We start from the raw sequence: 27,573 nt of genomic DNA, 5'->3' as shown, positions 1-27,573 counted from the left end.
ATATCAACTTTAAACAGCCTCTGTCATCATCTGGTACATCATGCAGGACGTTAGTGGCTCGCCTTCCTCACGATCATCTTCCAGAGACGACACGAGCTCTGCTTGAGCAAAAGTGTGCGCTAAAGTTCCACGTCATATCCACTCAAAACAGAAGAGGCACAGACTGCATGGCCTCACTACTATGAAGTAGTGTCACTAAATATTTTTCAAAAAGTTCATAACATGCTAAGCTAATAGCTGCAAAAGGCCAAAGTCAGACCTTGTAAAATGCTGAGTTAAGTGATGATGTACAGTTATGTGTTTTCATACTTCAGAAGGAGTAAAAATATTCTTCATGTTTGAAAGTCTGCTGAAAGCCTCCTGCTTCAGCATGTGATGGAGGATGTTCATGTAAGAAAGCCACACATGCATGAAGTCCGTTATAGTAAACACTGAGACAGGAGCCAGAAATGTTCACCTCATCAGTGAGCATGCGCGACTTTTGAACTTGCCATCTGAACAGTTAGGTCGTCAGTATTTTCAGGTCCAGATTGCGATGAGAGAAAGTCACACGTATGAAGAACTCTAAGCGGAAACTAACTGAGGTCAAACTTTAAAACAAGCCTGACGGGCTTTTCTCGTAGAGCTCGCAAATCACGCCTTTAAGCGTGTTCGTGCCAAGGGTTTATTTCAGACGTGATTTTGCCACGTTTGAAAAGGATGTTCATCTGAGGGCACAGGAGCGCGCAGAGGTGGGAGGCTTACTGAGGGGACCGTGCTCGCTCACGCGTGCTCTGACTCGAGCGGCTCTCGGCTGTGTCACCGCGCTGCCTCTGCCTGCCTAAACGGTATAATTAGCCGGTTCCGATCAGTCGTCCCTGGGCCATTTCACAGAGTTCGTCTGCCCGTGCTTCCGTTCTCTCCGCCGATATCAGCAGCGGCTATGTGTGAGTAAAAAGCCAGCCAGGCTCCCCGCAGCAGCAAGAGGTGTCTCCAGACATGGACCGGATAGGAGTGTCATTCCTGGACCCGCTGGATGACTACGAGCTCATCCACAGGATTGGGTGCGGCACCTACGGAGATGTTTTCAAGGTGAGTGAGAACCTGTCCCCGTGTTTGCACCGCGCTGACAGAGAGAAAGCCTCCATCAGGGCGCTGGGGATGTCACTTCCTGTCATCAAGGTGAAACTTCGTCTTTTTGGACATGTACAGAGCCTGATGTGACACAGCAGTCCCTACCGAGGCACAGAATCAGAAAAAGTCCGAGTTGCATTTTGTTTACTGACACATGATCAGTGTGTCAGACTGTGCGCCTCCAACAAAGCTGTAGTGCAGGTTTCCTGCAGAGCGCTGCGGTACTAGCGTGCTGCGTGCGCGGGGCCACAGGTTCGTAATGTTTTCATGGAGGTGTGCGGAGAAATCTCCTGTTTTCACTGCTGTCACTGAAGAAGTGGCAGAATAATCAACACATTATCGACGAAACAAGCGAGTAAGAAAGACTGATGTTGTCAGATGTGCAACAAATGCGTTCCTCGTAGTGTCATATCTGCCGTTTCACATAGGTGGCAGGATTCTGAAGTGAACCGTGTCATCTAATCGAAATATTAACCCCTGACTGGAACCGTGCAGTTAACACACCCTGGTGGCTTGTGCATCCAGTTTGTATTTGACAGCACGGACAGCAACCCTGTTGCCTTTATGGAAAAACAAACACGTTTATTTTAGCAGCTTGCGGCCGTGAGTCTAATGTTCAACGAATAAAAGACTAAAGTGTGTCTTAAACTGCCAGGCATCCACCCTCAGCTCTAAGTCAGGTTATCTTAAATATAGCAGGGGTGTGTCAAACTGCATATGTAGCACTTTCTTGTTCTTCCAAGTTAAACTTTTAAGGATCACAGCAACCAAATAAGCAATAATTAACCTTTTACTTCTATGACAGTGTTGTGGTGAACTGTATGAAACAAAAACGTTTCAAAGAAACATCTCGGTTTTTAGGTGAGATTTAAATTTTTAGATACATAGTATCCAATAATGCTTTTATATAATTTATATATATTGTTTTAATAACTTTCAGCAATACCTTTCACAAACTAGCTGGTCTGCTTGGTCAGAATGCATGAGCCGGACAAAGAGGACTAAACAGCAATGACAGAGCAGAGTTTCAGTACTAGCGCTGATGTCCTAGTAAAACTTCACTGTTGTTTAACACAAAACACAATCAAGAGAGATGCCCCCCCCCCCCCCCCCCCCTCCAAAAAATCAATAGAAAAGGCCATTAACTGACAGAAACAGGATGTTGACTCTTTTTGTTCTTTAAAATGGGTCACAGTGAACAACTTTCCACAGTGAAACCTCAGAAATCTCATCAAAGACTAAATCACTGTAACTCTTTATGAAACCGTCCTCAAATAAGAGAAAATGCAGTTTGCTGAAGACTCTCTCAATCCACAATTTATCGTTTACAGCTGTCTTTCCCACGACATCTGAAATATGGCAACAGGCGTGCTGTGTTTTTGCTTTGTTTTCAGTGGTTTACACACGGCAGGCCTGACAGCCTGTGTACACGACACTGTGGGCTGAATGTTGAACGAGTACAGCAGCAGTGTTGTGTCCTGCCTGCCAACAGCACCAGCATGGCTGAAATGTTCACACTGGGAGTGTTATGTTATCTTCAGGTGCAGCTGAGGAAGTTCTGAAGTTTAATTCTGTGTAACGTCTTTGTTTTTCCCTAATGAGCATTTATAAAAACTGTTTTACAGCAGTTTCATTGTTCTGTAAGCATTAAGACTGAAGGAATGGGTTTTATATGTGCAGCTTGTTCAGCTGTACCTTTACTAACACCACTGAAGGAAGAACAAACTGTGCGTCACCTTGTCACGGGAATGTCCGAGTATTAACTTGATGATTTAAAACATTGACAAATGTTTTACACTCCTGGAAACACAGACCAGGGATACCTGTTCAGTCACTATTATTTGAAGTTGAAGTAGTTTCCATGCCTCCCTCAGCAGGCTGTGGGACAGTGGATCCAGTTTAAAGTTTCAGAGCTCTAATGTGCAGCCATCACCTCAGAAGCAATCAGCAGCAGAGAGAGTGCATACAGTGATGAATTGAATGTTTGTGTGCAAACCAGCAAATTAACAGAAGGATTTTCTCTCATCCTTTTTTACCCCTCAGATTTAAAAGGCTGATGGTTAGGTAGAACAGCTTAGACACCCAAGTTTGTGAATGTGATAACTCAAGAACAAGGTGACGTTAGATTTTGAAATTGATGCCATAGGTGTGTCTACTTGGAGGCTGAGGGGAACCACTTGTGGTTAATGACAATTGAATACGTTGTTTGGAGTAGGTGGCTCTCAAAGGGACAGTTTTCCATTAAAAAAGAGACATAGGATCTGTGAATCCACCCCCTCTGTGACTGTCAGACGCCGACTTTAATGTGAACGCGTAGAGGAAATCCTGGGTTAACTGGAGTTGATGACCAGCTTCGTGTTTGCTAATGCTAGGATAAGTGAATCCAGATGATGAAACGAAACTCTGCATATGTTAAACAAGCTTTGTAGTAAAGGGCCCTGGTTACTGAAGAGGCTGCCTTTCTGTTTGCCATTTATTTTAGAGAATCATAATTAACTTTAAAGAGAAAAGATTCAACTCGGGATGTTAAGTAAAACAACCAAAGCCTAATTTCTACAGATACTAAAAGCAGAGATGAATCAGCTTGTAGTAGGAGTGAAGAACTTTGCTTCCTACTCTTGTAACAACCGTGTAGACCCAAAAGCAGAGCCAACAGAGACACGTATCAAAGTATTACAGTCTTTATTTACTGTACATATGAAAACATTGAGGTAAGTACTGAGGGGCCATGGGAATAGCACAGGGGCTTCCTCCGGGTCTCGGGGAAGAAGGAGGCTTTCCAAAAAGGAAGGGATACCTTACCTGGTTGAGTTCGGGTAAGTGTTGCCGTAGGTGGGTGAGCAGGCAGATGGAAGAGTAGTGCAGAGTGATCCAGGTGGGTACTGTGAACGAACCAACTTTCTCATCTGATGGAAGATAACGGAAACGAAAAGCTATTCAGCTGATGGGAGGAACATGGGAACAGACAGAGGCACGTGAGAATAGGAATGCTAGGAAACTGCTAAGGAACAAGGTGTTTGCCACTTGTTGGAGGCAGACTATCTGGCAGAGTATGGATGGCAAAGCTGGTCCTTTTATACTGAAGTTGAGGAAACGGATGACAGGCAGGTGTGTGCAGCTGAAGAGCGGGAAACCCAAACTCCACCCAAAGAAAAGGAGCGTGCCTTCGGGATGATTGCTTGGAGGAATAAGAGGAAGTCCAAACAACCAGAGCCCGACTATGACACTACAGCAGCATGAATCTCCCAGATGTTTCTGTTTGTTATGAAGAATGGTTGAATAGTCCCCCATTCATATTTAGAAGTATTGTTTGCTTGAAATTGCCATCCCCAAGTGTGTGTGTGTCTTCCTTATTGGGATAGGCATAGGTGCCGATTGTGAGATAGCACAGCCTCAGTGTTAGTGATACAGCGATGTTCACTAGTGTGCACAACAAGCTCACAAGTGTCTGAGAGCATGGCATTTTGTCAGCCACCTATGGCAATAACTGCTAATTAAATGCAGAGGTGTGTATAAACACATTGTGAGTGAAAAGTGATGAATATAATAGCAACACTATGCAGTGCATCATGGGAAGCCCCCAGCAGGCTAGACCCATGGCAGTGTAACTAAGACCAGGCCCCCCTGCTATGAGCAAGCAGCTGTTTGCTCATAGAGGGGACATCTGATTGTTGGAGTTTCTTAAGTACCTTGAAGCAACTGTTGATGTGTTTTGCTGCTATTATTACTATACAAAGGAAAAATGGGTGATTGGGTATTTTTGGATTAACTGAAGGCTTTTCAGGGAGTTTTTAGGAGAGCCTGACAATAACAGTAGTCTAGCCTGGAAGTAAGGGATGCATCAACTAGTTTTTCAGCATCAATCTGAGACAGGATATTTCTAATTTTAGAGATACTGTGCAAATGGCAGGAAGCAGTCCTACATATTTGTTTTATATGCACATTGAAAGACGTGTTGTGTTCAAAAATGTCTCCTAGAATGTCCTGAGGTAGTGCCATCCACACTAAGCATCTGAATTACCATATTTCTAAGACTTTTAGGGCCAAGTCCAATAACTTCAGCTTTATCTGAATTAAGAAGCAGGAAGTTAGAGCTGATCCAGGTCTTTGTGTCTATAAGATATTTATGCAGTTTAACTAATTGGTGTTTGTTACCTAGCTTGATAGATTGATAGAAGGTAGGTATCCTCTGCATAGCAGTGAAAATGTATGCTATGTCTTCTAATGATGCTGCCTAAGAGAAGCATGTATAGTGTAAACAGAATTGGTCCTAGCACTGAACCCTGTGGAACTCCATAATTAACCTCTAGTTGTTTATGGAGTCTCCATTTATATAAACAATTAGATAGATATGATACAAACCAGCTACGGCATGCAGTAAGTTAAATATTATGGTCGCATGCACTGAGGTGTAGCAGGACAAGCACAGAGACGAGTCCACTGTCAGAGGCCATAAGAAGATCAGTTGTAACTTTCACTATTCTGAATCCCGACTGAAACTGAAATTTAAATAAACTTCTGCAAATGATTAGTTAACCTCTTGGCAGCTACTCTTTCAAGAAGTTTTGGTGTAATGTCTTTCAGCAGTCTTGTAGGAATAGGGTCTAAAGGACCCGTTGATGGTTCAGGGGAATAAATAATTGAAGTAAACAGAAGATTGATAGGAAATGTCACCAGGTGTTAAAGCTGTTATACTGAATGTTTCATCTATGGCATGGCTTTGAATAATTTTTTCTCTAATGATTAAAATTTTATTTGTGAAGACGTTCATGAAGTCATTACAGAGCTCTGACTGTCAGCCTGGCTACAGTGCTGAAGAGAAACCTGGGGTTGTTCTTATTGTCTTTAATCAGCGATGAGCAGTAAGACGTAGGGTTTTTTCTTAAAGCAGCAAACTATTCTTCCATGCTCACTGATAATGATGCCAGCTTATGAGTTACCTGCTTTAAGGTGCACGTGTGAGAGTTATAACAGGGTGTCAAGTACTTCTGATTTGGATTTGTGGGAGCAGACTTCAGGTAGCTCCTCTGGCATTAAAAAAGATAACAGTAGAGGAATTATGTGCTTAAATTGAGTTACAGCACTTTCAGATCACTGCAGAATTAAAGGGCAGAACAAGATATTTTTTTCTCAGTACCTCTTTAGTGGAGCAGACGTTTACGTGGATGCAATACTTTTATATTTCTTATATCTGCTAGTCCCACTTTCTTTTAAAGCAGCAGTACAAACAAAAGGGAGCTAACAGTGTCAGTGACAGCTGATCTCATCTGAAAGCAAAGCTACATGCTGACATTCTGCAGCATATTTGTAGGACAGTAACATTTGGACATTTTGCAGCCTTTGTGAGCAACACACCAGACAATAGCCCGTTTTCATCTCCCACAACGATTACAGGATTGGTGGAGCTGTGAGTCAAGAGCGAGGGCTGCACATGTGACTGTCAGAACATTACTGTTATTCAAAGTGTACATCTCTAACAGAGCATAGCCAATCAGATGCAGACTGCTTCTGACTTTGTAGCATAAATGCTTTTTTTATACATTTAGAATGTTTCAACTTTTGACTTGATTCATAAAAACGGATTTGTCGTGATAAAGTGAAGCTTCCCAAATATTACTTTTATAAAAAGGTTTGATTTTTTAAAATATCAATGTTCTTCATCATCCTCATTATAATTGAACATGTCGTAGTGCCATGTGTTAGTTCAAAAATAAAATCGTTCAGATTAAAATACGCAACTGTAACAACACTGGTTGGAGTTAGAGTGCACAGACACAAAATGGTGATTTTGTTACAATTTGGCATTTTTCTGTCAGACTGCTGAAAAGCCTTGTGTGGTTTATATGAACCAGAATGATCTCATTTTTATTAAAGTGCTCGTCTTACAGTTTGGTGTTGAGCTGTTGTGATGCTGTCAGTTAGCTTTTAGCATTTCTCTCTCCAGTTCTGTACGTGACAAATACAAGGTTCAAGTTGAATGTCTTAAACCCGATTGGCTGTCTCGCTGTTAGCATGTGATCAGATCAGTGCGTGTGGGTTTTCACTGCTGCTTTTTTCCACTTTTTGCTCGTTCGTGCTAGACCAGGATCAGAAATGCAAAAATGCAAAGCTGAGATGGCGCATGTCAACCTGAAAATTGTAGGCTGAAACTGTAAGAAGTTATTTCCACAGTTTCAGAGCCTTTTGCAGCTTTTTAAGTCCCAGTTCAAACGTGTTAGAATGTGATGCCAACAATCTGACTTTAATATCTCACTTTTTAGTAAATGTAACTGTATAAGCTCAAATTCACCTGGTTTCTTGACTCAAAGGTTTCCAGTTTCATTGTTTGGTGAAACCTGTTGTTAGTGTGAAAGGCCACGCACGCTCCACTTTAACATTTGCATTCAGTGGGAAACGGCACACTGCAGTTTAGCAAAACACAGCATCGTCACAGGTCATGTGGGAGCCTGATCAAAGTGCCGTGACGCTTCCTCTTCCACCACCGTTTGTACGTAACCCAGGCTGGGTGTTATTTCATGCCTGGCTGCATGAAAAGCCTGCCAGAGATGTTACTATGAGTGCAGTCACAGGAAGCTCTGCGGTGGAACAGGAAAGAAAACAGGAAGTGAATAGAGGCGGGCCACAGGTTGTGTTGAGCCAAAGTGCTTATCCCATTTATCGCTGCCTTGTTTGTTGTGGATGGCCAGAATGAAATTGTGTCCATGTGACATCATCGGAGTGAGTGGCTAGTGATGACTGTTGTACTCAGGCAGACATGAGGAAGCTGAAAATATATACACCCCTTAAAACATCTACTTTAGCTCCAATCTACTTTAACTAGCAGCTGTCTGTGAGACTGTCTAACCTGTGGACAGCGAGACGGCAGGGTAAACTCTGTGTCGAGTGTAGTTTACAATCATTAGAAACCATTCAACTTCAAGATAGCTTATTGAGCTGTTGTATATTTGCCCAGGTATGTATGTCAGTCAGTGGAGCAGGCAGGAAGCAGAGCTCCAACCAGGAGGGCAAATCAGTGAAAATGGACTGAATGAGCTTTTATGTAACAGTTTTCTTGTCTACCTGACCAGTCAACGCACTTTAGACTACAATTTAAATACATTTATTTATTTATACACATTTAATGTACTTTTATACAGTGCAGAGTTCTGTACCCTTTAAGTAATTTATCTACTTGTCAACCATGAGTGAGTTAGAATAACCTAAAATGTGTGGATGTCTTTGGACTGTGAGAGACGGCCAACGCACTTGAATATTTCGAGAGCTGATGTTTATTTAACCCTGTCAGTCGACTGCAAGTTTGATTGTCCATATACAATATTTTAAAGAACTGCTCCATTCTTATAATGAGGCAGTGAACGAGCCCAGATCCCTGTTTAGCAGTTGCAGTCTGCATTGGATCTGTTGGGTCCATTTTCCGGCCAGTTCATACTAAAACGGACCCAGGGCCAAATCAAATTCAAATTCAAATTTTATTTGTCACGTACACAGTCATACACAGTACGATATGCAGTGAAATGCTTGGACAACTGCTCGTGACCTAAAGAAAACAAAAAAGGAAAAGGCTATGAATAAGATAAGATAGGCCAGTACGTGTGTGTGGGTCCAACTGGTTCTTAAAACAGTTTGCTGTGTATACCTGCAAACACAATATTCGCAGGCGTGACCAGCGTCCAGTAGATTTGAAAAAGTGGCGGGGAACTAGAGGCATGAGGAACATGAAGGCCTAGTTACCACCAGAAGGTAGCTGAAAAACTGGAGGAGAGCAGTTTGAAGATTCCCTCTGCTGATTAGCCGCCAACAGATTTCAGGTGAGACCTTGAGAGAGGAAAACGCAGGCTCCAGATGGAAAATTCCCAGACACTCAATCGGACCATGACAGACAGAGCTGGGCACCAAGGGTCTGGAACAGTTTACCACTCCGGCTACGTTTAAGCGACTCTGTGGAGTCTTTTAAAAGACACTTTTCTGTTTAATCAGATCTGCTGACATTCATGTGTTGTTGATGAGCTTGGAAAGAAAAGCGTCTGGACTTCTTTAAGTTTCCTGAAGAGTTCACCTCTCATCCAAGAAGCGTCTTCAGTTCTAAGAGCGACTGGTGGAGAGTCCCAGATTTAGGCCCTTTGGGAGTGTCCCCAAGAGGGTCGTGGACCCCCTATTGATCCTCTACCTAATCACATGAGCCAAGGTGTGTAAGCGGGTGTGGCTTGTGTGACCTACGAACTATGATGACCTGGATGACTGAGAACCTTCACAGACGTTTTGTTATTGATGTTTTTTAATTTTATTTTCATGTATTTTAGTTTATTCTGCTTTAACGTGGTTCTCTGTTGATATTGTATGTCAGACAGACACAGGCTGACCAGCTGGCACTAAATCCCGTCATAAATGCTACATGCACCTGACAAACCGAACTGTTTTCACTCCCATCCAACTGAAAACAAACGTATGTTGACTACTTTGGCATTTTGGGTGTGAGATAGCCATCACCAGTCCTCTGGGAGACAATGAGCTCTTACTGTGATACATGAGTCCACAGCCTGTGTTGTCCATACGTTGCAGTTTAATGTAACCCTTTCTGATGTAATCAAACTATCCTGAGTTTTAGACGTCTCCTCTCTGTAGAGTGTGGGTGCAGTTTAAATAAAGGTCTCTGGGTGTATATTTGTGGATAGTCCGTGTTTCCTTCTAGATCGTAGCTCTGACGCTCACCAATCCTCACCTGTTGCTTGAACAGCGTCAGGACTGTGGGTGGACTGTGAGGAGATTTCATGTCTTGACTTCAGTGGCATCTTTCCATCCTGTGGCCAGCTTGTTATTGAGTAGCTCATTACTGGTAATGATAGCCTGGATTCTATCCCTACAGTTCAGATGGGTTTTCAGCACCTTCTGGAGGTTTTGGCTTCACCTTCCTGAATCCTCATGGTTTCCGTTAGTCTGTGGAATACCCAGGTACTTGTAGCTGTCCTGGATGTATGCTATCATGCCTTCTAGCCGCTCCACCTCACTTTCCCACCATTTGGCCACACTTATACAGTCTGAATATGTCAGATCCAGTGGGGGCAGTGCATCAGCTTGGTATACTCTGCACTTGATGGTGACATGTGGAATTGCCCTGCAGTTCACGCCTCCAGTGTTTCCTTCCACAGTCTCACTGAGTTCCTAATGTATGTTATTAGTGTTGTACAGTGCCAAGCACATCCATGTGTGGGGCATTGATCTGCATTAACTGACAACTGTTGTTGTGATTTGTCGATGTATAAATAAATTGAAAGTTGAGGCTTTGTTGTAGTCCAGGTGCTGCTCAGGTTAGTCAGTCTGCTCTTGGTGTACTGCTCTCTCAACCCAGAGTGGATGCTTTGGTGCTCTGGTGTTATTTTTAATGCCTTTCTGAGCTGTGCTTATGTGTTGACTCATGTGCTAACTCAAAGTACACTTTTTCATTTCTGTGTGTGTGTGTGTGTGTGTGTGTGTGTGTGTGTGTGTGTGTGTGTGTGTGTGTGTGTGTCTTCACTAAGGTTGTGATACTTTGTGCCTGCAAACATCACAAAGTGGGACCTTTGCATAGTCACGGAGCAGAAGAAGAACAGTATTGAAGGTTTTGCACCAAGTAATCCAAAATACAGAGTAATGCATCACATAAATAATAACATTGACATATTTTTTTGCAATAGATGTGTTAAAATAAAATAAAATAAAAAAGTTAATATGTGACTACCACCACCTGGGACCTCAGTAGTTTCCTAACCATGACCGCTTTTGATAGTTTGGCTTCTGTTGGCCCCGTGTTAAATAACGCGGGACCATTGATCTTTGTTGTGCACAACACAATATGTCTGGTCTGGTGTACAGAGCAGCTTTATGCCAGCTGAATGCATCTCACCCAGGCTGTCAAAACCACAAAACTGCTTTCTGCCACAGCGTCGGTACGCATGTGACGCATATGACGCTACTGTATTTCTGGTGCTCTGTGGGTTGACACTACATGTACATCTCCTTCTCAAGTTAATCTCTCATTGACACTTTTTTCACTTGAGAACGAGGTGCATCTGTTGAAGAGTGCCCATAGTTTGGCACATCATGTAGGACAGTAAGGGTCACAAGAGCAGAGGTGTGAGTCTTCTGTGAAATACTGCCCGACTTTGACAAATGGGCAGAGAGAGGAGAAAAGTGGACTTGTGGTCCTGCAGAGATATTTGTAGTCTGCAGGCAGATGAGGGACTGCCCGTCTGGTGCAGAGAGCTATGTGGTCAAAGGGAGGCAGTGCAAAATATATGTGGTACAGCTTGTCTGTGGGCCACTCATGCTTGTGCTGTTGTTGGTTTTAGAAAAACAAAGTTCTAACATACAAGTTCCCTTCCTTATTCTCACCTATTCTAGTTCATGCATTTATTACTTCCAGGCTGGACGACTGTAATTCATTATTATCAGGATGTCCAAAAAACTCCCTGAAAAGCCTTCAGCTGATCCAAAATGCTGCAGCAAGAGTACTGACAGGGACTAGAAAGAGAGAGCAGATTTCTCCTGTTTTGGCTTCCCTTCATTGGCTTCCTGTTAAATCCAGAATTCAAAATCCTGCTCCTCACATACAAGGTCTTAAATAATCAGGCCCCATCTTATCTTAATGACCTTGTAGTACCATATCACCCTATTAGAGCACTTCGCTCTCGCTCTGCAGGCCTACTTGTTGTTCCTAGAGTATTTAAAAGTAGAATGGGAGGGAGAGCCTTCAGTTTTCAGGCCCCTCTTCTGTGGAACCAGCTTCCAGTTTGGATTCAGGAGACAGACACTATCTCTACTTTCAAGATTAGGCTTCAAACTTTCCTTTTTGCTAAAGCATATAGTTAGGGCTGGACCAGGTGACCCTGAATCCTCCCTTAATTATGCTGCAATAGACATAGGCTGCCGGGGGATTCCCATGATGCACTGGGTGATTCTTCTTCACTCACTATGTATTAATAGACCTCTCTGCATTGAATCATATCTGTTATTAACCTCTGTCTCTCTTCCACAGCATGTCTTTATTCTGTCTTCCTTCTCTCACCCCAACCGGTCGCAGCAGATGGCCCCGCCCCTCCCTGAGCCTGGTTCTGCCGGAGGTTTCTTCCTGTTAAAAGGGAGTTTTTCCTTCCCACTGTCACCAAAGTGCTTGCTCATAGGGGGTCATATGATTGTTGGGTTTTTCTCTGTATCTATTATTGTACGATCTACCTTACAATATATATCTCGTAGTACCATATCACTCCAATAGACCTGTTATTTAAAAGTAGAATGGGAGGGAGAGCCTTCAGTTTTCAGGCCCCTCTTCTGTGGAACCAGCTTCCAGTTTGGATTTCCCAAACAGACACCTCGTCTGGTGTTTGGAGCAGCTTGACACCGGCTGTGAGAATCCACCTCAGGCTTTCAAAACCACAACATGTTCAATATTGGGCTTAAAATGTTTGTTTTTTATAAAGCATATAGTGAGAGCTGGATCAGGTAACCCTGAATCCTCCCTTAGATTCACTGTAATAGATGTAGGCTCCTGTGTTTTGTCCTCACCCACCTTTTTACTAATTATGTGTTTATACCCCACGGTGCATTTAATCATTAGTTATTATTAATCTCTTGCTTGGTTGTGCTGAAAGTTTCTTTCTGTTAAAATCTGTTAAATTGTTATGTTGGTTAAGTGTAATTATAACATAGTAGGAGCATCAGCGTCGGCTGCACTTCCTCTGCTAGAGGACCGAGAGCTTGAGGGTCCTGAGGACTGTGTGGACAGAGATCTGGGATGATGTTTCTGGGATCGGCTGGAGGCACTCGCTCAGCTTGGGGGTCTTTGCCCCGAGTGCTCTGATTACCACAGGGACCATTGTTGTCTTCACCCTCCACATCTTCTTGAATTTCTCTCTCAGGCCTTGATATTTCTCGAGGTTCTCGTGTTCTTTCTTCATCACTCAGTAAAGCTACATCTATCACTACAGCCATCCTCTTTCAGTCAGCTTATTCCAGCTATTGGGAGGATTTCTTGATATCTGCTGGATGGTGGATAGATGGCGCCGGTGTGTGTGGCTTACCTGCTCTGTTTGTGATTGCTTTATTGACATCTGTTTTCTTAAAAAATGTCTCCATTGTCCTGGTTTATGACTTCATCAGCATCAGAGCCACTGTTGAAGAGCGACTGGTCCCAGGATGTCAGGAGTATTGTATCCCACCTGTCTGTAGAGCGCACCAATCCTCCTTCACCAAGGCCCACCTTGCCTTCCTCCCAGGAAGAAATGCCACAGGAGACGGGGAAACGGAGCAGTGTGTTTAAAAACTGCATGGCTGCGTCTCCGATAACTGATCCCCACGTTCTTCTGAACAAACTTTCCCTGGACCTCGGGTTGTCTCTTGGCGATCCCTGGAACTGACTCACCGATGGACCACACCTGTGCTTCTGCATCTTACTGTCCAGCTCTCATGGCATCTATCGCCCCATCTTCACAGAGGTGGAGTCTTTGGTGCACATATCTCAACTGCCATGCAGCACGTTCAGTTGCTTCAGCTTTTTTCTCCTTATTCACGGAGTGTTTGTTTGAATAGTTTTCTCTCAAACGTGGATTGAGAGAAGTTTTGTTCTCCAATGAACAAAAGTGAAACTTTTCCTGAGGAGCAGCAACTACACACAGCGCGCTTTGTTTAATAAAGCAATTTGATTCTGATCACCAGATTCTTTATCCCATCAATCGTGCGTCCCAGCCAGACATCAACCCTGTTTTTGACAGGCTGGGTCTGGTTAATGCTAGGTCACTAGCAAATAAAACCTTTATTCTAAACGACTTCTTCACCTCTCCACACCTGGATTTTCTTCTGGTGACTGAAACTTGGGCCTGTTCTCTGAACTTGTCCTTCCAGACTGTAACTAGCTCAACTCTCAAAACACATCAAAACACATAAAGAACATTTATTAAAATCCATCCAAAAACATTCATATATTTAAAACATTTATACTGTGTTAAACCTTCGTTATTCCCAAAGGTTGATTCTGTTCATCTCAGTGGGAGAAACGTTTCGTCATCCAGGTGACTTCAGTCTCAGCTGACTGCAGGTTTCCCCGAAATCTTATCAACAGTACATTTGCATAATGACTGAAACTGGAGAACAATGGCTGGCTGTGATGTCAGTTCCTTCCTTGTCATGACCATTAATCAACAACCACAGATTAATGGCCATGAGTACCATTCACAGAGAGTTGGGGAATGGCTGCCATCACAGCATGTAAGATGGTGACAGATGTACCCTTAGGCCCCCTCCTCGATTCAGAGATGGTCTTTCCCTTTTCACGTAAATGGGCTCCTTGACTCCGCCCTCAAACCAGCGTTCCTCCCTGTCCAGGATGTGTACATCCTCATGATTGAGAGAGTGTCACTGGCCTGTAGGTGTAAATAGACTGCAGAGTCCTGGCCTGACGAGGTGGCTCTGCTGTGTGTGGATGTAAATGTTTCTCCCACTGAAAACTTTCAGATGACCAGAATCAACCTTTTGGGATGAGTGAGCATGACATTACAACCCCCATTATTGTTTTCATTAATTATACTATAAATTTGCTTTGTGCATACATGATTCTTGTTTATGTTAGGTGTGTTAGGGACACCAGACCGACCTCTCCTTTCAACTTGGACCAAACGGCCTCATTGTCCCTAACCCAAAGTGTTTCCCAACACATTTAATAAAAAGGATTTTAAGTGATACTAAGGTCAGCCACATCCAAGCTGCCATTCACTTTGCTTTTGGACACCTTTTTGTTACGTCACGGTTTGTCCCACAAATCAGTTCAACACATAATTCATTAAGAATCATCATGACTTTGTGCTGTAGTGGAAACAAAGTAGCAAGAAATAATCATCTTGGTATAATATGGGTACTGACAATTGTTACTCATGCTTTGTCATTTGGATTTAAAATGTTCCCATTTCAGAACTACTGCTTTGTTTTCACATTCCTTGTTGAACCAGTTTAAAAGGCAACAGCTTTCCCACTAAACTGAACCATTCTAATAACACTATCGGGCATCCCATATTCCTTCATCACTGCCCACATTTAGGAATGTGAAACAGTCTTCTTGCTGCTGAATGAAGCAGTTAACCACTTGACAAGATGTACTCTGGATATTTTTCCATCTCTGCCGAAGCCACTGAAGGATGTGTTTGACTCTGTGTGTATGAGTGTGCTGTCTGTTATTGCAGCGTCCAGATTGGTTTGGATTGTTACAAACATACACACTCACTCTGTAAAACGTATAAAGTCTTGTCTTACTTCAGTTTTCTGTAAGCTACTTTCTGCTTTTTGGCCAAATAGGCCGGGCAGGCGATCGTGGCTCACGAGTTGGGAGTTCGCCTTGTAATCGGAAGGTTGCTAGTTCAAGCCCCGTCTCCGACAGTCTCGGTCGTTGTGTCCTTGGGCAAGACACTTCACCTGCTCCCTACTGGTGGTGGTCAGAGGGCCCGGTGGCGTTAGTGTCCGGCAGCCTCGCCTCTTGTCAGTGCGCCCCAGGGTGGCTGTGGCTACACTGTAGCTTACCGTCACTAGTGTGTGAATGTGTGGATGACTGGATGTGTAAAGCGCTTTGGGGTCCTTAGGGACTAGTAAAGCGCTATACAAACACAGGCCACTGTGCTTCTTTTGGGTGCAGTTACCTGCGTATCCTTTTATCTTATATGTTATTTATTATAAAGACTATTTTGCTTTCCTTTCAGGCTCGAAACATCAGGACGTCTGAACTGGCAGCTATCAAGATTGTCAAGCTCGACTCAGGTGTGTTAAAAGCCCAAACACAGCACAGGAAGTGCACAGTAAGGTGTCCATTCAACGTCCATAGTTCCCAGTATTGGTCAGTTTCAGTGAAACTTGCAAATAATATTACTCAGGGTCACATCAGCTGTTTTACAGTTTATAGCACAGCAACAACAGGATTAAGCAATCAAGCAATGGCTTATTATATTGCTTTGTCACACATGTTGCTAACTGTGATGTTATTGCTCTGATCACAGAGGCGTGGCTGGGCCCTCCTATCACCACTATGCTATTATCAGTAATATTCATTTCTTTATTATAGATGAAGTGTGAGTGAGAGTGGGGTCATGTTTACAATCCAATCAAATTCTTTTACATCCATCAGAGTCAAAGGTCAACTTCAGGATTTATGGGTGAAAAATTGACGAAAGGCCTGATAACTACGATTATTAGAAGTCTGCTGTGTTCATATAGAAAGTACTAAAGAGTCAAAGTGGTAATGCTGTATGGAGCTTTGTGTAAGTGTTTGTTACTGCCATCTTTGCTTTCATGGACTTCTTTTTAAAGGAAGGTGTTTTGCACTACAAAGATTTTCTTCTGGATTTGTCCCGTATATATTGTCCAGTATATGGGTTATACTGGAATGATATAAGGAACGGATTGAGTCCTTTTCTAGCTTAGAAATGAAAAAGTGAGCCTATCCTTGAATAACTAATAGTGCCATTTGAGTAGTTGTAAAAAACAGACCTGATTTCACTGTATCCAACACAGCTGATAACACTGAGCACCACGTGGGTGTGCAGTATTTTTTTCCACTAAAAGAATTTCCCAGATTCACTACATCCCTTGCTCCATGGAGAAGCTACCAGTCCTCCCAGTTGTCTAGCTATGTTTTGCTGTTCTGTAACTGTGTGAAGTTAGCTGTCATGAGTCAGTAAACCCTCGCTGTGCTGTCTGTGCTCAGGTGATGACATCACCCCCATCCAGCAGGAGATTACCATGATGAAGGAGTGCAAGCACAAAAACATCGTGGCCTACTTTGGGAGCTACCACAGGTGCTGGGTGTTTTCTGATGTGTGGAATTCCTCAGATTGTTGGTGGACTGAAATATGTGGAATTTGACTTTTATCTTGCACGCGCTGAATTCCTCTCCCACTCCTTCAACTGCTTAGTTACATTGTTGGCCCACCAGCTCATGCATGATACTGTGTGCTTGTGGGAGTAAATGCATTGACTTCATTATATTAAGGCCTGTCTGCTTCCTTCTTAAACGCAGTACTTGTTTTTAACCAATGCCTGCACAGCTGTTCAGCCACAGAAGAGCAGCACGCATGTCAGACATGTCAAATAAAAGCTGAGTGTCTCTCTTTAGAAACACCAAGCTGTGGATCTGCATGGAGTACTGCGGTGGAGGCTCCCTGCAGGATATCTACCATGGTAAAAACACACACATCTAAAATTCATGTCAGAACACGACGCATCTACTGTCCTCGATCGGCTGAATTCACAGCATGTGATTAAATTAGTGTCGTCCATTCTTAGTAATGAGGGCCTGTGATTGACTGGGTGAATCTCTGAATGTACCTCACGTGGATTGGATACGAGAAAGGATTGTCATTAAGGGAAATGTAATTAAATAATTATCAGTCATAGATTCTAGTTTGTCCTTCTGTGAACCAACTAATATGTATTAAAATAAAAACAAAGACTGCTAGCCTAACATATAAGTGGTTAACTACTCAAAGAGAGAGGAATAAGAGGAAATGTTTCCTTCTCAGGACCAGGAATTATTTTTAGGCACTGCAAAGCAAGAAACAACTAAAAAGCTAAAATCACAAACTAAAGCTATATGTTGCATTTCTTTCTGTCGTTACACTTTCCAAATGAGCCAATAAGGATGAATAAGACCATAGTGGAGCTGTTTAAACATAACTATATGAGTACTGTTTCCACCCGATGAGTCTGAGTGAGGCAGCTGAAGCATTTCCCAGCATGTCCAACTGTAACTACCACTTTAACGCTCAGTCATTTGAATAGTTGGTATAAAGCAGATGTGGAAGTAGGCACAATGATCCACTCTTACTCTCATGTCTCACAGCTGTTAATCAGACTCTTTTCCACAGTGACGGGTCCACTGAAGGAGAAGCAGATAGCATTTGTGTGCAGGGAAACTCTCCAGGTAAGGCTTTTCAGTCCAGGAAGCTTGTTACTGTTGCACTGCAAAGTCTTTACAGACACCCTGCTGACACAATGAGTCATGTGTTTTTTCCCAACTTCAGAGCAGCTCCAGTCGTGCCAGACCACTAAGTGCATTGTAGATGTTCTGAAACTGCCTCTGCAGTAGAACATGATAAATGGTCTGGTCCTGATATAGCTCTTTTCTTTCTAACGAAGTGCTACAAGTCCCTTTCACCTATATACAGTTGTACTCACACTGCAGTTCATTTTATTCCTTTAATTCCTTTTAAACAATCACACACACATGCTCACCGCAATAAATGCGTAGGATGCGGTTCAGTGTCTTTACCAGGGGCGGGTGGATACGCAGGTGGGAGGAGCTGCCAACATTCTGGTGGTGCTGGAAAACCCACCTGACCTCTTGAGCCACAGCAGCCATACGGCACACTGTGTTTTCATAGACCGTGACCTTCTGCCCACTCAAAGCTTTGTTGGATGATCAGCTTTGCAGACTGACAGCAAAAAACACCAGAAAAAGTGCTTCCAAAACTTTCACCAGTGCTGTACACGATCAGTGAGTCTGCATTCAAAGCACGTAAAGGTTACAAAAATCAAACTAAGGAAACATAGAGATATTGTTCCTGATTCATGCAAGACTAGATGAAGATGGGACAGCATGCTCTCCTACTGCCTGGGTGGAGTGCTGTGCAGTGGGTCATTAACACCGCCCAAATCATTGGCTGCCCTCTGCCACCCCTGGAGACTGTTAGTCAGTCAGTTCAGCTGTATGTTTTCTCTCTCTTCCTAGTTCAGTGTTGTAAACCATGACTTAAGCAGTAATTAAATACATTCTCACAGTAATCGGCTGATTTCCATCTTTTCCAGGGCCTGTATCACTTGCACGAAACTGGCAAAATGCACAGGGACATAAAGGTACAGCTGTTTAGTTGTTACTGTTTAATAGTGACGCTCAGACTGTGGATCATCCTGTGAACAAGCTTGGATCTTTATTGTCTTTGCAGGGAGCCAATATCCTTTTGACCGAGCGTGGAGATGTGAAACTGGGTCAGTGTGATTTGCAGTACTTATGCAGGCTTAGGTAAGCACGATGTTGGATTTAAGCTGCACTGTGACCCTGCGTCTCTCCTCTGTGTCCAGCTGATTTTGGAATCGCAGCAGAGATCAGTGCCTCTGTGGCCAAGAGGAAGTCATTTATTGGAACTCCTTACTGGTAAGATGAATACATCACCACTAACCCTAACCTTACCAAACCCTGAGCAAACAGTGTCTGTCTGTCGATGGTGACACAGACCTCTCTGTTTTTCTACAGTGCTGCTATCACTGTGAGCTTGGTATGCTGCCAGCGCTCTTTGTCTTTATGCTCAGCTGTAGGTTCATCTATTGTGCTTTTGTGTCACAGTATCAGTTAAGTGTTCTGCTTTCACTTTAGCTGAATTCGTGTCTGTTTTATAGCCTCGGTTCAATATATCAGCCTGTTTAAGGTTAGGGTTTTTAACCTCATACGTTATCAGAATTAACCAGACAAATCGATCCGCCTCATAAGAGCGGGCTTGCATCAGCAGCCGCAGAATGGAGGAGGAGTATCAGTCCCGTGTGTGTGCTGGGATGAGCTTTCCTGTGCTCGTACTTTCATGGCATGTCTATGTCTGTCAGTCTATGAGTTGCCGACTAACCCTCAGAAAGCATCTACTAAACCAAAGTCTATGAAAGAAAATGTGCAAAGGACAGATTTGTTTTAGTTCGATTTACAATAAAGTGATAAAAAACACACGACCTGTCTTTCTCCATATAGGTAAACATATTTATCTTTAGGTGAAGCACTGCTACAGTTATTGCAACGATACCTGATCACTTCAAGGATCAAGTTTCTAACAAAGCCACAGACCGCTCGCAGTCAGCTGCCATCTTCAAATATTGATGTTTCACAGATTTGTCATTGAAAGTTAATATGAGTGGTTGACTCCTGGACACACCTGTTTGCGAATCAGGCCCACTAACTCTTCCTCTCTGAGCAGGATGGCTCCAGAGGTGGCTGCGGTGGAGAAGAAGGGTGGCTATAACCACCTGTGTGATATCTGGGCCGTCGGCATCACTGCCATCGAGCTGGCAGAGCTGCAGCCGCCCATGTTTGACCTGCACCCAATGAGGTGAGTCAGCATAAACAATGGGGACTGGACAAACAGTTGGAGACAGACAGACTTGGCAGACTCTGGGTGATTGCTGCTTGGACATTTTCCAGTCCAGTGACGTCTCTCACACTGTTTTTCAGAGCGCTGATGCTGATGTCCAAGAGCAGCTTCCAGCCTCCAAAACTTAAGGACAAAGCCAAGTGGTAAATGTGCTGCTGATGGTCTGAAATTCAAGTGCATAAGCACCTGTGATCTGATCAGTATCTTCCTCACTGCTGATACATGTATCTTTGTCTTCCTCTGTCTGCAGGTCTGCTGGCTTCCATAGCTTTGTGAAGATGTCTCTCATTAAAAGCACTCGTAAGCGGCCCTCAGCTGAGACACTGCTGCAGGTTAGTTTGTCACTAAACAAGGAAAAACGAACCAACCGTCCGTCTTCACACTGGCACTGTTGTGTGTACAGTAGCTGTAAGCACATCTTTCTCTTCTGTTTGTAACATTAGCACAAAGGGAGGTGGTTGGCCGAGGCTGGCTGTTACGAGAGCGACTGGAAATGATTGCATTGCATTTGTACAGTTTATACTGGGAGCTATTCAGTAAAATTTCACGTGCTGATGAACATGTGATATTACACAAAATCTAAATGTCACATTTTGCTACAAATATTACAGAGCTGTCAAATCAGCAGATATCAAATGATGTACGATCAAAAACATCCGAGCCCTCAGTGCGTGGGTCGCTTGCTCTGCTGGTGGAGATATAGTTCTGTCCATCTCCATCCAGTTAAGGGCTGTGGGGAATGGGAGGTGGGGTGCACCCAGGACAGGAAGGAAGCTGGAGTACCCAGACACAGAAAGGCCACCAGCTGATCTGAGCCCAGGACCTTCTTGCTGTATGGCCACAGTACCCCAAAATTACATTTATAGCTAATTGGGTTTGGGTTTTTTTTTTCTATGTGGCATGTTTTGCAATGAGACTGGCTGCTATCAGCTGTTATCAAAGTACTTTTTACAACATTCACCTGCAAACATGCTCATACCGTTTGTGTTATGCCTTTAATTTCTTTCATACACAGTCGCATACGTCCTGCTTTTTGATTGGACCTCATAGTCAGTTTAGAAATAATACAGAAGTGGACAGATTTATGAAAATGTCATTTTTTAAATGTATCTCCCAAGTGCTGTTAAACAGAGTAAGAGCTTTAATACCGCATTTCTAAAAATCTAGTTACATTGTTACATTATTTGCATGTTTGCATTTGTTACATTGTTACATTATTTGCATGTTTGCATTTGTTACATTGTTACATTATTTGCATGTTTGCATTTGTTACATTGTTACATTATTTGCATGTTTGCATTTGTTACATTGTTACATTATTTGCACACAGAAACATAATGTCTTAGTCTTTTATTTTCCATGTCCTCCATGTGTTTCTCAGCGAGTTGAGCAATCTTAAGTATTTGTAACAATTAACAGTGTCAATGTCACAGCCATGAAGGGTTCGAATATGGACTCTAGAGCTTCAGGCTTCTTCAGGCAAGAGATTTCTGAAATGTCGAAAGTCGACCGCAGGTTTGCAGTGGTCAAAGGGCAGAGCCAGTGTTATGTAAAATGTTGCTCTCTTTCACTTGTTGCTGCACATCAGACATAAGAAACTTTATTTTCTTTGTACTGTAAGACAAAAACAAAGCGAAAGAGAGACCTGAGATTAGCGCCATCATTTCCCGTTTAAGGTGTGTGCCTTCTTTCTTTAGCATCCGTTTGTGACACAGCTGTTGACCCGTAACTTGATCATTGAGCTGCTGGACATGGCCAACAACCCCGAGCTCCACACTCCCCACACAAACACCATGGATGACATTGAGCTGGAGGTCAGTTCTCACAGCGTAGCTAAACTCACTGGATAAGGACATTTGATTTTGTACACTGTGGATTTGAAACCAAACAATTAAGATGTTATCAACGTGCAGCTTCATTCGAGTAGTGTGTTACCTGTTTAGGGTTAGTGTCTTTTCTAAACATGGTGTTCCATTTCAGATGCTTAAAAGTGATTGAACACTCGTGTTTCCGCTCTATTTCACAAGGAGTTAAACGGACTAAATATCTGGAGCTTTCAACATGGATCATTTGGGTTCTTTTTCTCTGGAAATCAACAATCTGGTACTTTGGTAAAAGGAAACCTACACTCTGCAAGAACACTATCGATTGAGGTCGTCTTAATATTGTTTTCAAGAGAAGCCTTCACAAATGGAAATACAGAGTTTACAACAAGGTGCAATCCACTGGTTACACTCGGGAACATGAAGGCCATATTAGACTTTGACTGAAAACACCTTTGGAGCATGTCCAGTCTGGAAAGATGAACTTGTACCAGAACAACGAGAAGACAAAAGTATAGAGAAGGAGATCGGTTGCATGCATGGCTGCCAGTGAAGCCAGGTCAGTAGAGTTTATTGATGATGTGACTGCTGGATGAATTCAGGAGTGCACAGGGCGATAACCTCACGCTGCAAAACTAACCAGACAGAGCTTCACTGTGCACATAACAGCGAGCAAACTGCTAAACCCAAGAATTCTCAATTTCCAATGGTCAAGTCAGTCACCTGATATCAGCCCCACAGAGCGTGCTTGTCAGTGACTGAAAACAAAACTGCACGTAGAGAGTGACCAGCAAACCAGCTGCAGTGGGACGTGGCTGCAGTAAAGGCCTGACAGAGCACTGAAGGGAGGAAACCTGCATTTAGTCTAAAGTTCATCCAAGAACATCCAAACAGTCACTGTGAGCCTCTGAAGATGGGGACTGAAAATCTGCACTTTAATCACATCTTGATTGTTTGATTCCAAGTCCACTGTGATGATGTACAGAGGTGAACTTACAGAAATGCTCTTCCTTCGGAAAAGCTGGGATTGACTTGTTTCCGCAGTGATTTGTGTCTGTACGGTTTTTGCTGTCTTGACAGGTTGGGGTAATGGCTCCTGACAAGATTCAGTCAGCAGGGAAACACCTGCCTGTGGAAAGGACACCGTCTGAACAACAATGTGAGTCCCGCCCCTTCCACACACACGGCACACAGTGGGTGGTTCCTTAAACATAGCAGGATGAGATTCCTGGCGTCTCGTCGTCACAGTGAGGTCACCGGCTTTGTGCTAGAATTGAACAAAGGGAATAAAAACCCTGCAGCTTGTCTCTGATGCACTACACCGTGCAGTGCACTTGATGGCTGAATGTGTGCCTGTGTGTACATATGTGTACATATAATATATGTCGGTTGTACTGGGAGAGTGGTTTCATTGTCCCATTGTATTCAGCGAAACAGCTTGTAGAATATGAATAGAAACAAAAGCCCCTCAGTGAGCGTGCTGACGGCTGCTCTCGCTCTGTAACCATCCACACGTGTGGGACGGAGGCCTCGTCAGAGGATGGCGCTGGGAACATGCCTGCTGTCTGACTTCATACTGCTCAGATGCCAATGGGCTGCTTGTGTTCCTGGTGTGACAGACTGTATTCACACACCAAATCATAAATCAGTCTGGTGTTGACCTCAACTTCCCTTACTAGTGTAGTCTAGTGTGCTAGACACAGCCCCGTAAGCCACAAACACCTGCACTGCCCTTTGACCAGTATGGTTTTAGAGGCTTACACAGGTGCTACAATGTATCATATACTGTATCTGTCATTGTCAACACTGATACAATGTATATTGTTAGTGCCATGGTCTGTGTGTTACACCTCTATGCTTTTAGTATTGATTAAATAGTATCAGAAACAAGATTACTGTTTTATTTAGCACAGCCAGTTCATGTACATGAGTCTGGGGAAGTATAGGAAGGTCATTCAGTCTTACTGCTACACTGTGTCCCTCCAGCTTTTGCATATTTGGATGGAAGTTGTCTCGATAAATGTGCAGTTTCTAACCTTTTTACAACTGACGAGCCTGAAAACCAGCTTTCTCACCTTTGTCCATCATCTTCTTGTTGCTGTCGTCCTTTGCTGAGCTTCTGCTGCATTACTCAATACAAATAATTACTTGAAAATACAGTAATGCAGTAATTAGCCTTCACCAAGCCCTGCTCTGCAACAGTAAGGTGTTGGTGTTCTGCTGCATGTTTCTGCACGATGATCTTCATGCAGTAACATGACTGACCATAACTGTGACATGAGCAACCGATGACTGCTGGGCAAAATAGTTTCCAAAGTATTCACTTTGTTGAGGTGATTGAATCAGAAGATTAACTTTTGAAATGTTGAGAGCATTTTTGTAGACCGCTCCTTTGATCCCATTTCAAACAGAAAAACTTTGGACTTCTTATTCAAATTCACTTGCAGGCGTTCAGCAACACCTTGCAAAGTAACTGAGCCGAAACGCAGCAGCAGCTTCTGCTTTCTGGTTTAGTCATTTCCTCATCTCCTGCTTCAAAGCGAAATGATCATGTGATCGCTGTGCTTCCTCCTTTCACATCACAGTGAAGTCATTAGAGAAACTGAGGCAAGATGCTAATAAAAGCTGTTCTGCAGATCTTAGTCGAAGACATTGCATGCTGCCACATGTGTGCAATTTCTAATTTCTTTACAAACAAACTAATGACTAGTTTAAACGATCTTAAAAGAAAGGGCTGCTAACTAACTATCTGATTACTATGGAAACCAGTGTTTTAACCTTGTTTCATCCTGTACAGTAATGACATCACAGTACTGTGTACTACATGTACAGCAGTAGTAGCTGAGATTCTCCACTTGAATTGGGAGATGTAAAAAGACAGAATCCAGTTAACTGCAGTCTAATGACATCTAGTGGTGAGATTTGATGCATATCGAGCCATTACTTGATGTTTTGACTTGTTGCCTCAAGAAAGCAGTGCAAGGAATTGCCTAAACTGATGTTATAAATACTCCTTGGTTGCATTTTGTGCCCTGTTCTTATTTGTCTTATTACCTGGCTGTTGGTATTCCTATCATCTTGGACTTTTAGTTTAAATTGCTAACACCCTAAAACTGACTGAATACCAACAGTGAAACCTTTTCTTTTTACCTCACATTTCTATTTCTTATCATAATTTCAGTGTGATTCTTTTTTCTTTTTAATTTTTAAATTTCTTTGACTGGTGATGCTGTTTTTTGCACCCAGCTCCATCCCTGTTTGGGCCCTGACTCAATATCAGGGTACATTTGATACATTCCAATTCAAGCATATGTTCATTCAATTTGTTACTTTGCCTGACCTGCAATCAAAAGTGTCACTTTGACTGAGCATTAAGACACACACACATACTTAGGAATACAAATACTTCTATTGAATTGAAGGAGGCGTGTCTTCTTCCAGCGGTACTGTGATGCATGTCAGCTGTCACTCCCCACACACAGGCGTGTTCCAGGCTTTAACATTAATGACAAATGTCATACTCTGATATACTACAGGTAGAATAAGCCATCTAATGTCATTTTTAAAAGCTTTACTGTGGGAGCTTCTAAACCAGCTGTCATCTTGTCTCTCATTTGAAACCAGTAGCTACGATTTATCAGCCCCTAAATGCTTATAAACCTTTTGATTCTTCCAGATGATTTTGATGGTACCTTGTTTATTGTGTTCAGACGTCTCTTCTCAATGACACTTTGTCATCGAGTAAAAATGTTATTCTCTGATATCTGTGCTCACCTGATGTGTGGGGTCAGGTCTGCAGACTTCACTCGGCCCTTGTTCACTGCTGATGTCACAGGTTATCTCTGGAGTGCACATCGATGGGAATCGGTGCACCATAAACACTGTGAAAGTACCAGGATTGTGTGTGAATGTGTTGGTCTGCCTTTGTTAGCGTGCTAAGCCCAGTGTTGTGTTCTTTTTGCAGTTGACCAGGTGAAGTTTGGGCCTCCACTGAGGAAAGTGACAGAGCCTTATCCTGACTTGGTAATGCATGTTTCCTGCAGGTATACTGATGGCATTCAGTCCATGACAACACGCGGATTTGACCAAAGGTTGTGTTTGGGTTTTCCTTTCTGCAGGCCTGTTATGATGACTGGAGTCTGTCTGGAGATGAAGGAGGCTCACCGTAAGACCTTTGTTTCATCTTTCTTCAGTTGCTTATTAAATATCGTTGTTTTTGGCTGTTGAGATGTCACATTGGCACACTGCACACTATAATATAACAAGGTGCATTTAAAAAGTTGCTAGATTGGATCAGCTGGAGGGAAGTTGTGTTCTGCTGTGGTTGATTGTTACTCTGTCAGGTAGCAGGTAGCCACATCAGTCATTTGTAGACTGGGCTAGGCTAACTTATCTGGATTTTTATATTTTTGTTTGTTTTGTTTTTATTTACAAAATCCAGCTGATGGGTAGCATGTATAAGTTTAGAAAAAACTTTGCATGAATTATTTTAGCAGGTGTTTGCTTTGTTCAGCCAACATGGAGTGATTTCGGTATTTTTTCCAGGATGTAGCACCATAAATCATAACTCATAAAAGTATACATGTGGTTCCTATGTGGCCAGAATGCCAGCTTATCCATACAGTATGAGAACAGTATTACTGCAGGTACCAACAGAACAGAGTGTCCTCCCAGAGCAATGAGGAGTAACCTGTAGTAAAAACAAATAAACAAAAAGAAATTTAGTATGATTTATTCTAACTGCATACGTTAACTGTTTGCAGTAAGAGTGGATGAATAAACAAACAATAAACAAAACACGAATCAACTGCAGACTCTGTTTAGTTAGTTTGTGCCTCTGCCCTCCAGCTGATCCAATCTAACTGCGTTATTCACAGATTGTGATAATGAAGTAATGCTCTGTATGTCTGGATACTTCCAGGTGCCAGTTAAAATAATGGAGACTATACTATTGGCCCCTTTATCACGTACACGTTGGTAGTGCTGTGTTGGACCCTTTTGCCTTCATGCCAAAGATTCAACAAGGTGCTGAAAACATTCCTTAGAGACTTCGGTTCAAACTGACATGATGGCATTGCATGCACTGCTGCTGCACATCCAGGATTGCACTGAGACCTTTGACCGCGGAGCACAGTGAACTCGCTGTCATTTTTAAGACCGTTATCCTGCTGAAGCAGCTGTCAGAAAATGGGTACACTCGTCTCACACGTCACTTCTCTTCCTGATGCTCAGTTTGAACTTCAAGTCCAACAGATGTTTGCATTAATGAGCAACGACCGGCAAAAATCGAGTGTACCCACAAGTGTACCTAATAAAGTGGCCAATAAGTGTATATTTATGAAAAAAAGATGGTTGCATATTCTATTTAATTTCTTTTATTTTGTTTTTAAAATGATGACATGTGCACAAAGGAATCGTTTACAGTTGTGATCAGATGTTTACGTCCACTCTGGGCTTTAATCAACACAACAACATCTTTAATGACTTAAAAAAACACC

General features: G+C 42.8%; 1 protein-coding gene across 2 annotated transcripts in view; it reads left to right on the top strand.

Moving 5' to 3' along the window:
* The first annotated feature begins 500 nt into the window (after positions 1–500).
* The window catches only part of map4k2 (mitogen-activated protein kinase kinase kinase kinase 2), a 44,040-nt gene continuing 16,967 nt past the window's right edge, over positions 501–27,573 (top strand). For both annotated transcript variants that reach the window (XR_014910337.1, XM_085400748.1), the window contains exons 1-15: positions 501–1,071; positions 15,828–15,885; positions 16,829–16,919; positions 17,237–17,301; positions 17,988–18,043; positions 18,928–18,975; positions 19,065–19,107; positions 19,201–19,273; positions 20,079–20,210; positions 20,333–20,395; positions 20,503–20,584; positions 21,950–22,066; positions 23,156–23,234; positions 26,040–26,098; positions 26,194–26,240. Coding sequence is in view for 1 of the 2 variants with exons in the window: in XM_085400748.1 (XP_085256874.1) it covers positions 979–1,071; positions 15,828–15,885; positions 16,829–16,919; positions 17,237–17,301; positions 17,988–18,043; positions 18,928–18,975; positions 19,065–19,107; positions 19,201–19,273; positions 20,079–20,210; positions 20,333–20,395; positions 20,503–20,584; positions 21,950–22,066; positions 23,156–23,234; positions 26,040–26,098; positions 26,194–26,240 (1,106 nt within the window). In the remaining variant the exon portion in view is untranslated. The remainder of the gene's footprint in view (positions 1,072–15,827; positions 15,886–16,828; positions 16,920–17,236; positions 17,302–17,987; positions 18,044–18,927; positions 18,976–19,064; positions 19,108–19,200; positions 19,274–20,078; positions 20,211–20,332; positions 20,396–20,502; positions 20,585–21,949; positions 22,067–23,155; positions 23,235–26,039; positions 26,099–26,193; positions 26,241–27,573) is intronic.

This window comes from Rhamphochromis longiceps, linkage group LG3, assembly GCF_057381845.1.
Source record: "Rhamphochromis longiceps isolate RC_006_pf linkage group LG3, R_longiceps_female_GT1.1, whole genome shotgun sequence".
Classification (NCBI taxonomy): domain Eukaryota; kingdom Metazoa; phylum Chordata; class Actinopteri; order Cichliformes; family Cichlidae; genus Rhamphochromis; species Rhamphochromis longiceps.
This window is presented reverse-complemented; position numbering and strand designations above follow the sequence as displayed.